This window comes from Manacus vitellinus, unplaced genomic scaffold (genome assembly GCF_001715985.3).
Source record: "Manacus vitellinus isolate BGI_N305 unplaced genomic scaffold, ASM171598v3 scaffold_3_pilon, whole genome shotgun sequence".
NCBI classification, from domain to species: Eukaryota; Metazoa; Chordata; class Aves; order Passeriformes; family Pipridae; genus Manacus; species Manacus vitellinus.
This window is the reverse complement of record NW_021940535.1, coordinates 9,534,377-9,547,399: the sequence shown is the minus strand read 5'-3', so window position 1 is coordinate 9,547,399 and position 13,023 is coordinate 9,534,377. Positions and strand designations below refer to the sequence as shown.

At 38.3% G+C, this 13,023-nt stretch overlaps 1 protein-coding gene and 1 long non-coding RNA gene across 6 annotated transcripts in view; one reads left to right on the top strand and one right to left on the bottom strand.

Annotated features, from left to right (window-relative positions):
* Nucleotides 1-2,896: 2,896 nt before the first annotated feature.
* The window catches only part of LOC108640206, a 24,694-nt gene continuing 14,567 nt past the window's right edge, over nt 2,897-13,023 (top strand). Inside the window, exon 1 of the long non-coding RNA XR_001920993.2 lies at nt 2,897-2,927. This is a non-coding gene — a long non-coding RNA (uncharacterized LOC108640206). The remainder of the gene's footprint in view (nt 2,928-13,023) is intronic.
* NT5C3A (5'-nucleotidase, cytosolic IIIA) overlaps nt 6,473-13,023 on the bottom strand; it is a 26,456-nt gene continuing 19,905 nt past the window's right edge. For all 5 annotated transcript variants that reach the window (XM_018075434.2, XM_008920936.4, XM_018075437.1 and 2 more), the window contains 8 exons: nt 11,822-11,920; nt 11,295-11,364; nt 10,548-10,594; nt 10,312-10,397; nt 9,981-10,070; nt 8,498-8,660; nt 7,821-8,021; nt 6,473-7,098 (listed from right to left, as the gene is read on the bottom strand). In XM_018075434.2, coding sequence (XP_017930923.1) covers nt 6,997-7,098; nt 7,821-8,021; nt 8,498-8,660; nt 9,981-10,070; nt 10,312-10,397; nt 10,548-10,594; nt 11,295-11,364; nt 11,822-11,920 — 858 coding nt within the window. In that variant the 3' untranslated portion in view covers nt 6,473-6,996. The remainder of the gene's footprint in view (nt 7,099-7,820; nt 8,022-8,497; nt 8,661-9,980; nt 10,071-10,311; nt 10,398-10,547; nt 10,595-11,294; nt 11,365-11,821; nt 11,921-13,023) is intronic.

Here is a 13,023-nt window from a genome sequence, read left to right as displayed (position 1 = left end):
CTTTCCTTGGTCTGTACATGTGGGATGTAAGCTTCCTGAGATGCTCTTTCTAAAAGCTGGTATTTCAGTTGGATGAAAACATTTTGTATTGGTTTTTAATGCAGTTCTTACAGAAAGTGCAGTGAAATATTTTTTTGAGTTTGATACCATTAAATGTTGGATAACTGATCTTTTTGTTAAATAAAATTTCTATCAACTGCTACATTTTCCTTTCTGGCATTTTGGTGGGTTGGGATCTTGAGTTGAAGCAAATACCCTTCCTGCAGCTCTCTTCTCTTGCATGCAGCAGGCTTATCCTAAATATGTTCAAATTTGCTATTCATCTTCAGGAAAAATATTTTAAACTAAGATTATGGGTTCTACGTTTGATTCAAAATTATAAAAAATAATAGACCACTATTAAAGACTTTTTTTTTCGTACCTCACACAGGTGAAATGGCTTTAGGAGGCATTTGCTAAATTCCCCATCCCATATTACCATTGGCTGTGACAGCTGGGAGGGTGATGGGGACTCCAAGTCTTTCACTGAATGCAATTGTCTTACGTAGAAAACAGCATTTCATTCCCCAGTCTAGCAAAAGCAAACTCACTGAGCTGTGTATGTGAGGTTTGATGTTTTCACTTCATCTGTAGCTCAAAACCCACATGTATTGTGTGTAAAATACTGGAAGTCTGGTCTGATTTGGGCTTGATGTAAATACAGGCTCTTTATAGCAGATGTAAAAATGGTGGATATCGGTGACTGGTACTTGGAATCAAAAGGTTTATGTCATGAATGGCTCCTCAGAAGCTTCACTGTCTTGTGAAAGCAGCTTCCTCAGAAGACTGTTGCACACATTTTTCCCTTTTGTTTTATTGGGAAGCAAGTTGCTCACTTTTTGCTGTGATTCAGGTGCATTGCTTCTCCATCCTGACAGAGCTGAGAGGAGTGGGAAGCAAGTTGTGATGTGAGTGCTGCCAGAAGCAGTTCCCAGTGTGGAAACAGCTCCTTATCCTTACTGTGTTCTCATACATACCCCCAAAAAACCAAGTCTGTCTTCTGGGTATGTCCCCTCCTTTTGTGAGTTTGGAACTTCTTGATCTTTACAGTTCCTTCCAACCCAGACCATTCTGATTCTGTGATATACTGAACTGTTTTGTCTGAAAAAATCTTAGCGAATGGACCCAATCTTTCTACACAGAGGAACATTCCAGGTGGTGGGCTGAAGAGTTCCCAGTAAACCAGGATAACAGAGTTGTCCTCCAGGGCAGATGCAAGGCAAAGAGCAGCACCAAAATGCAGGCAGTTGGTAATCCCAAAGATCGCTGTGCTGGATTTATTTGGAAGTGATGGGATAGCAGGGATGACTTTACCAGTGCCTCCAGCTAGGGTAAGTACATCTGAAATTCTCATTCCATTGCTTCTTAGGCCTTAGCAAACATGGCTTGTGATCCATCTAAAGATGTTTTTCTGTCTAGAGGAAGTATTTGTTGCCCACTCACCTCATCCCCTCCAAGTCTGGAGGTTGCCATTTTGGAAATAAGAATGCAGCTTTGGGGAAAATCAGAGAATATAAGGAAAAAGTTGCTGCAAAATAATTGTGTTTATACTGGGCATTGCCCAGACAAAGGCAACAGAAACCAGGTCTGTCTGGCTGCGTTAGGCTAAACTGCATAAAATCCAGAATTTCTGACTACTAACATAGACCCAATCGTTTCCTTTCTGTTGGTAGCTATTTGCTTTTCCCTCTAGGGAAAGCTCAGGGCCACCTTCCTGAGAAAAGGCTTGTGCTTGTGTTGAATCTTCTACCCATTGCTTTTCAGGGTGTGTGGCAGCCCCCTAAAAGTGAGGGCAGTCTGCCTGCCCGTTCACCAAACCAGAGCCTGGAGGGCTGGCAGGGAAGCTGGCTGGGAAGTGAAATTGTGCTGGTGTGGACTGGGAGAGCTCAGCACAGCCCTTGCATGTGCAGCTCCATTAACAGATAAATCCCTCTGAGTCACCAACCTGTTAGAGAGGGCGGCCTGTGAGGAATATGGATATATGGTAAATATTTTCTACCTCAAAATGTAACATATTTTTTTTCAGGTGAAAGTAGCAATTTATAAATTATCTATTTGTATCTATTTATCTATTTAGAAGTTATCTGTTTGTTTAGAATTTATCTACTTATGTAGCATTTAGAATTTATTTAATATTTAGAATTTATCTATTAGTATTTATTATCTACTAGTATTTAGAACTTATCTATTTAGAACTTATCTATGGAATGTATCTTTTTAGAATTTATTTATTTAATTAGTATCTAGATACTTTTTCACATACTTAACTAACTTTAGAAAAATAGATCATAACTCTTAAGCATCATTAATAGCCAGATGTAACTAGCTGGTTAAGCTAATGAGGGGCTCTCTAGAACTCAGAACGCTGCTACTCCTCTAAAGAAACAGGCAGGTGCTAATCTCAGAGCTGGGCAGCTGACTGCTGTTAGAAAAGGAAGTTGCTGGCAGCCAGGGTTGGCAATTGCCAACTGAATTGTCTGAGGCTCAGTGCAAAAGAAAAGGAACCTGTGTGTGAACCATGAAAAATCCAGGTATTTATAATTTTTTTTTCTGTCCTAATTTGATAACAATATTTTCTGCTGTAAAATCCCACCTATGCCAAGTATATGAGAAATTTTGCTTAAATCAGAGTTTGCAGTTGTTGAACTTGAATGTTATTTTTTTTCTGTGTGAAAAATATTCAGATTTTCCTTTAAGCTTAAAAAAGGCATATTTAGCTAGTACTGAGTGCAAGTTTTTGGCTCAGTTCAGGACTATTAGTGTGTGTTTGACAGTAAGAGGACATTTGAGCTGGCTGCAACACCCACTCAAGAGGAGGAATCATTTTCAGCTAAATAAAGGTCCCAAATACTTGACCTTGGACATGTGCTACAGACAGAACAGATATTGTGAGTAGGGGAAGAAAGAAAAGTAACAAATTCACTTAACTTTGCTTATTCCTTGCTTTAAAGTTATGATATACTCTTTTGGCTGTGGGAAAATGGTCTGGGAAATGTATGATACCTTTCTTTCCAAACTAAATCATAAATGAAATACACTTTTAGGGTGGCAAAATGTTTCTGGTTAGAAATTTGATTTAGAAAGACATACTGTGAATAGTATCTTTCCTAATACTGAGTGGAGAATCTCAATAGTACTTACAAGAATTAGACTTGCTGGAGTAGGATGGTTTAACCTGTAACTGTAGTGTTAATTTTGCTTGCAGTTAATTTTGTTCATGGCTTTGGAGAGGTGACTGATAACATAGATTCTTCTATTAGCCAGTAGTCCAGTGACAAAAAGGTGGGATTTTGATCAAGTGAGGATATCTAAAAATGCATCTTGTGTTTTCCCTTAACTACCACATAAGCATGAGTTGTGGCTGGCAATGAGATGTGAGGATATTGATAATCTGTACAGCACCATGCAGGTTTTTAAAATCTGACCTCCTGTTTCAGGTTGATTGTGTAAGTAACTATTTCTTCTAGAAAGCTGTATTATGGCCTTTCAAAAAGTAAATTATTTGGCATGGAAATACCCTTTGTGCAGCAAATGGGTTCTGTGGGGTAACTGCAACATGGCTTAGTTGCTCTTATGTCCTAGCAAAGGTTTACTGCTCTGGCAGTTACTTAACATAGGACCTGAGACTGACAGGACTTACTGATAGAAGGAGAAAAGCATGCTGGAGATCTTAACTTACCTGCCTCCTCTTGTAAGGACAAGAATCCTTTTCTTTAAGTGGTTGTCATTGTGGACTGAACATTTGGTGACTGACTAATCATTGTCCACCTGCTTGGAGGTGAGATTGGAAAATCTTCCTTACATAATGCTTGAAAGATGGTGGTTTGATCTGAAATCTTCTACCAAGGCAAAGAGTTTTAGGTGTCCCTGTAGATGAGAAACCAACTGCTCCCTTCTGCTGTGTGTGGGCTCTCTAGGTAGGCTGAATACTAATTTTAATAACTTGGATTAAGATGTAGTTGGACATCTAGTTTGGTAACTGCTTTTAAAGATGCTGCCTAATCCTTTTCTATGTTGCTCTGCATGTGCTTTTCTGTGAGGTTTCGTTTGATTTACTTTTGTGGGTTTTGTTCATTTGTTTGTTTCTTTTGGTTAGGGGTTTGTGTTTGGTTTTTTTTTTTTTTCAATTGTGGGTTAAAGAATAAGATCTTCATAACAGTAAAGGCGTGATGGCTCACTCACCTGTTGGGTAAGGCTGAGGAAAAATTCTGGAGGGAGAATCAATGAGTTTATGTGTATTCTCAGGCAAGGTTGATTGAAAACATGGGACAGTCTTCCCCTCTCAGAAACAGTATACAAAGAGACCAGAATTGCCCCCCTTCTTTTCACTGATGCTGGGGTGGTCAGGGAAATCCATTCCACTTGTAGCTCAGAATGATCTTGTGCTAGAGTGTGTGTTGCTGACACATCTCTTGCTGTGGAGCTGTGACTATCAGCTACACTTCACACATTCTAAATTTTAACTGTTATCTGTATTCCAAAGATAAGCTGCTTGTAAATGGAAAACTTTATCCCAGTGTAAACTTTAGGAGTATTGCCTGGTAACTAGCCCCTTGCAACTAGAGGCTGGTTGAGTAAGCAGTGCATCCAAACACCTTGGTGTTTTTCAGAAGGCCTTTGCCTTTTGGACTTTTATTTGGCATCTGTGACAAAAGCATGATTGCATGTTTAAAAAAGCACTAAAACCAAGAACCATCAACCCTACTTCCCTGCTTCCAAAACCTTAACATTACCTCAGCTAACGTAAATTCTCTAGGTGCCTAAAACTCCAAATGTAGAATGTTAAAGAAATTGCTGAGCTCCCCTGAAAATGCTGCAGCATTCCCTAAGAACCTTGCTGTGCCCAGGTGGTGCAGACCTGGTTGCTGAGCAGGCAGCTCACACCGATGCCCTGCAGGGAGTCACAGGTAACACTGCCCTGCTTGTCTTGCTGGCGGTGCTGAATCCATAGTGCTGGCAGAAGATGACTGTACTGGAGCCTGCTCCCTTCCTTACAGTTTTGCCATGACCATCCCGTCCTCCTCCCTGCCCGAGGCAAATGGGGGAGACAGGGAGAAAGGCCAGAGACCAGACCAAACTTCACACCCAGTCCCAGTGACTGCTGACTCAGCGGCTGTCACTGCTGCCTTCAAGCTTTCCCTGTTTTTGGCTTTGGCTGACAGGCTCTTGGCAGGCCAGGGCTGAGGCAGCTGCTGCTCCCATCTCCTCCTGTCACTGGTACTGCCAGGATGCTTTCAGCTCTTCCAATCTGCTGCTGCCTGAGTAATGGCTCTGGAATGGAAGACAGCCAAGGTGCTCTCCTCGCCTTGGTTGTCTTACTGGTTTTCTGCTCCAAGGGACAACTTCAAGGCTCCTGCTTCTGGGGCGCCAGCTGCCCCTCTGCCAGGAGCAAGGAATTACGAACATGACTAGATCCTGACAAGGAGGACATTTCCCTCAAACACTCTTTGCCTGTTCAGATGCAGGCTGGAATTTCTAAAAGGTCCCTGCGCTCAGGAGTTCCCTGCTGGCACAGCATGTGCCATGTGTTTGTGTGCTCACAACTACCTCAGATTGCATATCAGGCCTCTACCCTGCATTCAAAATACTGGGGGGATTTAACTTTAGTTTACTGCAGAGGATGCAGAATGGGGTTTGGAAACTATGCCCCTCCTCTTCCTTTCTTGGAAAAGTTCCAGCAGGGATGGTAAGCAGTGTAAATCTGCTGATTTGGAAAAAAAATGAGTGGTGCTACTAAGTCAGAATTTAAATAACAGATCACAGGTTGGAGGGAAAGAGTCCATTTCTTGAGATGTGTGTTACTTCTGGTGGGGAGAATGCAGATCTAGGCTCTCCCACGTTTTCATTACAACTCCTCAGGGAATGGAAGATGGCACAGCTGTGAATGAAAAAAGGGGAACAATGACTATATTGCACATTAGGGAAGTTGTATGATTGCCTCTATTTTATTAATGAATAGATTTAGTACAGCTGAGACCTCATAGGACCAGGGTCACAACATCATCTTTTACTTATCCTGCAACATATCCAAGTAAGCTTCCAAAGCTGTGGTGGTATTAAGCTGTACCTTTCTGTACACAATGCTGAGAGGTGCTGCTCAGTACAGGGGAAATACTTTCTGAAGAAGAGTGTGGTGAAACACTGTCAGAGGTTGCCCAGAGAGGTGGTAGATGCCCCATCCTTGGAAACATTCCAGGTCAGGCTGGATGGGGCTCTGAGCAACCTGATCGACTTGTAGATGTCCCTGCTGAGTGCAGGGAGGCTGTGTACTATTAGCTTGTGAAACGATCTGTTGTTACAAAGATGAGAAATTTTATCTCAGATATACTAACTTAAAACATTCTTCCCATTTCACAGACAATAAGAAACAGTAAGGATAGAGAATTTTTTCTAATGATACAAAAATCTGTGAAGAAGAAACACTCTGCCCGAATTGGGTGAATAAAGCATTTTTACTGGAGAAGAATATATGTATGAAAAACTTCTGTGAAAGTATGTAGCATATGAATAAGATCCTTCAAAGTACAGCTGAGACTGAAATGTCTTCTTTGAAAAGAAAAGGCAACACAAACGCGCACACTGCTTGTTCACAGAGTGTTTAACACCTTCAATTTTACAAAATAGCCACATTTTCTAAAATGCTGCTCTGAAATGCCTGATTAAAAAAGACAGTGAACCATACTATCCCATCTGCAGCAGTATATCACATCTCTAAATCCAATTTAAATCTAGTTATAACAGGAGTGTGAGACAATAAAGAACAGTGTAAGAGCAGTAAAAGGAGCTTGTAGTTGACAATTGATACCATATATATTCCAGAATACCAAAATGAAGATAAAAGTTTTAAATTAAATTAAACAGTTCTGTAAATGAGTAATAAACACATCTAAAATAGCACACATGTGCTCTTCTGTCCAGTTGCCTCCTGAAAGGAATGGAGTGACTTGAGACTGCAATTTACAGGATTTTCTGTAGGATGGAGTTGGCAACTTCCAGGGATTCATCTTTCACCAAAACGATATCATAAGAGTCCATATATTTTTCCAGAAGCTCATCTACCTAATTGCAGATGGGATAAAGAGAAAGAATTGATTATTGAAAGACTTTTTGTCATTAAAATATTGCCCAATCCTTCCACCAATTGCAAGGGAATGAGCCATGCAAATAATGTATTGCTCCTACAAGTGAATTCCACAGGAGGACAGAGTAGGAGTGGCCTGACATAGCTTTGCATGCATTCCAGGATATAATACCTCAGATTTATTCCAGGATCTCACACATAAAGATACTGAAAGATAAACTACTTCTTCAGCTTCCCAAAAGACAGGGAGATAGAGAAAACTGGATTTCTTTCTCTCCTGAATGCAAATGGATGTGCATTATAACTTAGCAATTGATCAGTTGTGTGTCACTTAAAAAAAAAAGAGGAGATTCTATATTTGTTATTTGGAAGATCATAATTTTGCTCAAGTATCAACCCAGTATTGAAAGGAGGGGGAGAAGCCACAGGAATTTAAGAGAATTAATTTTTATAGCCTCTGAATTTTACTTCTCTAGGAAATACTTTTTGGTAGCAGTTCAGTACAAAACCCAAAGCAATATACACTTGCGTTTTTGTAGCTTATGTCTTATAAAAAAAAGAAATCCGTGAAAAATATTTGAAGTCTCAAAACAAATATGGGCCAAACGCTTGGTTTGATATCTCAGGCATATTATAATGAACCTATTTCTATCTCCCAGTGTTTCATTTAAAGCTTACAAGGTTATGTAGGGATACTTACTTTATCATTGAGATAGCCAATTTTAAGAATGTTCTCGACATTTGCTACTCCATCTGCCATACTCAGGTCTCCTTGAGAATCACCCAGCAGTATGATATTACTGTTGTCTTTTAGTTGTTTGAAGTACTCTGTGTTCTTCAAGGCACCATCGTGTTTGTTGTAAACATGAATCAATTCTCCTTTAAATCCTTTTAATACTCCCTATTAAAAAAAAGAAATCTGAAGTTATTTCTGGTATCATTCAGGCAAGATAGAATCCTGGAAGGAAATAGGTGATATTACTGTTGAGCTAACACTGAACTATGTAGTCTCTGATGATGAACAAGATAAATTACTGTTAAATAACAAAATGACTGTAACACCATTGTTAGGACTAGACAGACAGCGATTCTCCCTGCTTGGAGGAAGAGGAGGAGCAGCAGAGCTGGGCCAAACGTGAGGCTGCCATTAAAGGAAATAAATGGTATTTTAATCACACCATGCTAACAGTGTTTGAACTGGGATCACCTGCTTCATCTTGGCCTGAGAGAGTGTTGAACATGCAATTCTAAGTTTCTGTATCACAGGGTAGGTGGTTACATCTGCTGCATTTAAATGTTCATCCTGTAATATACATAAATAGCTACTAAATACCACAAACAGTCATGTTTGATAAGAATGTGTTATCTCATACGTACATTTTCATCGAAATCCATGAAATTGGAAACCACTTTGACATTAGAATGGTAGACCCCAGCCTGGTGGATTACTTCCTCAAGAATGTCCCCAATCCCAGCAGAAAATATGAACACAGGAATATTATGTTCACTGAGCTTATCAAAGAAGTTCTCATATCCTTCTCTGCAACACAGAATGTAAATGCAAATCAAATCTCAAATAAAGAAAGCCAAGAACAGTCTGAGTTTTCAGGAGACAGTCACATCATCTTTGGAAAAGATTTAATTTTCTCTGAGCATTTGACTTCATTTTTTTAGGTTTAGCATTTGACTTCACCTTTTTAGGTTAGCAAGAACCATCAACCTAACATAAGGCATATAGTTTTAGTAAGAAACTACTCCATTGAGCTGTTTGGTCTTGTTCTGTATAATTTTTCCCCCAAAAACACCTTATCATTTAAAGACTTAAAAACACTTCCTCCTCCCTAAATACTCCAGAACAAGCAAGCAACTAGTAGAACTCCCTCTAGCTACTATTGGGCTATACCTCCTTTCTATCTTCCTTGCTTAAACATGTGACTTTCTATAGAGTTATTACTATGAAACAAATTTTGTTTTGTTTTTTAAACCCTGAAAACATTTATTGTTCTTCTTTCCTGAAAGTTTTTTAGTGTTCAGTACCCAATCAAGACTATATATAGTATTCCAGGAAGAAGATGATATTATCTCTATACGCTTTCTCCACACAGGCTAGATTGGTAGAATTTTACATTTTAAATAAAATATTGTGAAAGTTTTTGAGGGAATTTTAGCTTGTGAATGAAGATTCAACACACATTGACTTAGGCTTTCAAAAAGGCAGAGACAGGGTGCTTGTCTGTTTACAAAAGATAAGAATTTAGTCAGTATTATAAACAAATAGTTCCACAATTTAAGTTCTAACATCCTGTTACAGTAGTCCAAAATTTACAGGCAGTTTTAGAAAGCTTTCAAAGAGATGGTAGCAACAGCACATTTCTTTCAAAGAAGGATTTTGCTGGTTTTTAAACTTGCCTTCAGCCATAGAGGAAGAGCAATATTTAATAAAACATATGAAACATGCTTTGCAAGTCGCTGCACTTTTATCTCAGATAAAACTATCGAACTGAATGTTTTTCAAAGGAACTAAGTTAAACTCTACATTGCCCTTAAAAAAAATGCCACTAGTGCAATTTAAAGAGGATGAAAGTCTACAGAAACGAAGCTTGTAGTGATGGGACTAAAAAAAGTTTCAGATCTCTGGTGATCACTGTAGGCATTTAGCTACAACATATAATGGGGCACAAAAATAAATAATAAAATAGGAGCACAGAGAGCTCACTGTGTTCCAGGATTAGGGTGTCACATTCTCAGGAATGTGTGTGGTTTTTTGTTTCCTTCCCTTTTTTTCTCCTCCCCTGACCACCCAGTAAGAATCTACAGAAAATGCTCTGAAACAGTATCATTCAAATAAAAAGGAACTTACTTCAGCATAACATCAGATTCCCTCACAATTTCTGCAAACTTATCCTTCTGTAAGCCTTGTTCAATGAGCAGTGCATGAGATTTATGGTACCTCGAATATAAAGAGAAAAATGAGTTGAACTTTGCTACTAAGATTCACCTTTCATTAAATGTTATGATGAAAAGCATCCTGTATGGTTAATTCTTGCTCATTCAAGTTAACGGCAAAACAGAACCAGTTGTTGTACAGCACTTAATGTGATAGCTAGAAGCTAAGTACTGCCATTAATTTGCTTTTAAAAACTTATTAAATCTAATCTTAGTACAATTTGAATATGGGGAGTGTCTCTTACCATTCTACCATATATGGATACTTCTCTTCAATAGTGAGAGCTGGATCGATTTCAATAGCGTAATAGGTTTCTTTCAGCTGCAATAACTGAAAGGGAAAAAAACACCAGATGTTTAATGTATTTTAATCAAATAACACTTGGTATTTGGTGTAACAAATCAAAGTAAGGTTCTTCAGTCAGGGAATAATGACAGTTGTCTGTACAACAAACCAAGTGCTAGTAGGTTTCTTGTTTACCTTTTTCCGACATTCGTCTGTGATGATCTTAGAGTTATCAATGATGTCTGGGGGAAGAGTGAAAAAAAAAGAGGGGTAAACAAGATGGTATGTTTCTTTTACTTTGCTCTACAGCACTGTAAATGGCACAGATGACAGGTTTGATGACATAACAATATGTTTCCTCAGAGCTTTTCTTACCAGCGACCAGTAAAAGGAACATGAAGAAGCCCTTCCCCTCATCTCTGAATTACAAGGCCAATTACAAGCTTTTGTATCTGTTTTTTGAGATTTATCTGTTTCTGAAATCATCCTGAGGCATCCTGAATGTCTTAAAGTTCCCACTTCATCAGTTATTGGATTCTCTTTGTTTGCTCTAAAGGACCGTATACAGCATAGGGATAAAAATGCCAAGAATTCTAAGGAGTTTACTATCTGGTTCTTGCAGGTGTCAAGACTATTACAGGCTCTTAAAAAATAAAAGTCAACCTTACCACATATAGCCATTAACATCTCAGAGTTCAAAACTTAATGCTTTAATTGTGAATAACATCTGATTTTAATTCACACAGATTTTCATTAATATATATATATACACATAAAAACACATACACTAGAATTTTTCTTCATTAGAATGTACAGGTCAGGTAACAAGTCAACAGAAAATCCCATATGTTAGGGAATAAATTGGACAGAAAATTAAAATATGGGAAAAACTAAAAGGAGTGAACAAACCAATCTGTATTAAAAAAAAAAAAAAGTACTCACTATGACAAGTTGGACATCTTTTTCCATTGTAGGAAAATCTACTTAATGTCATATCAAAATCTGTAATAATCTATTTAAGGAAAGAAAAAGCAAAACTGTCTTACAATGTGGAGGGACAAAATAAAGAATGGCTAGAAATTCTGAACGATCAACAATAGCTGCAGCTGAGTAGCATGTGTGCCACAGAAACCTCCCTATTCTATTGAGCCATTGTAATGCAAGCTAGCATATCCCAGAAGAGTAACTTTTTCTAACAAAACTGTTTATTTCATTTCTTTGGTCGGAATATTTCCTGAAATTACTAAGCTTCTATGTTTATGTCATTTACTTATCTAGAGTCTGGCTGAATTACAGTTGATTCAACAAGGACTATTAAAAGATTTCACATGCCTAAGTTCTGGAGATATCTTGAAGGTTGACTTCTGCTTTATATATATATATATACACATACTTAAATTTTTTGGCATACAGCAACAATCACACAGTTGCTTTTATTCCAAACTGGTTACACCTTCTACTATCTTTACCTGAAGTTTGGCAGCTCCACCTTTGATGAGGCCACAAATAATCTCCTCTACTCTCCCTGGGTCCTTAATATGGACAGTCTTCTTCTGGAATTCTGGCATCTATGGAGAGTAAGAACAAAGACATAAACAGTAAGAAGAAGCAGAAAATACTCTGGATGTATTAACTGATGACTGTACACACTTCTGTTTACTTTCAACATCTGTTTTAATTTCCTTTCCCAGTATCAAATTATTCAATATGTTGATACTCATAGAAAAGCATTTAATTAATAATTATATATGTGGGAAATAAGGGACATGTATGGAAGCAGGACAAAAGTGCGCATCTTGGGGTTCAAATATGTCACTGGGAGATGGTGAATCTTAAAACTAACTCTTTGTGCAATTAATATGCCCTTAAAGTCCCAACAGAGATCAAGAAGACAGACTGTTTTTAGACATCCATTTTTTCCTTGAAAATGCTGTGTCAACCAAGTACTCCAACCCAAGGCTGTACAGTAATTCCTGCTCCCTAGCCAGTCCAACCATCATTACATTATCTATTTCTCTGCACACTTTTGAAATAACACATGCTATCACATCACATATCCCTTTTGAATGAAGTATATTTCTTGAATATGATAAATACACGTGGTGTAAAAAAACCCCAAAACCAAACCCCTCCACAAAACAACCTCCCCAAACAACCCCCCAAGCCCTTGCTTACTCTGAAAGTTTATCTTCAACCTTGCAGAAATGGTGAAAGAACTACTTATTTACAAAAATCTCCCAATGTAGCATGCATTTCCATCCTTTAGAATCATGTTTGGACCTATTCTAAAGCAAAGGCATCAGACATTTGCAATCTGTCTACATGGGCATTTAGGAGTAGCAAACTTTATTTTCTGTCAGTAGAACTTCAGACATGACGAAGTGCTAGGAATTACATTTTTAGCACTCTGATCATTCAGCTTTTCTTTTCATATAGCTAGCATGTAATTTTCGCTGCAATGAGCTGATTTAAAAAAAAAAAAGATAAAAAGGGGGTAGCTGCTATTTCCAGCAACATTTCTGGACCCAGAGTTCTTCTATCACCAACTATTAGTAAGTCATGCAGCACTCTTTCTCCCTGCTCTTGATGCTGCTAAGTCTTTTGTTTATTAGTAATAGCCAACTTGAAGCCAAATTGCAATTTGGTTATCATTTAAGAAAAAGATGGCATT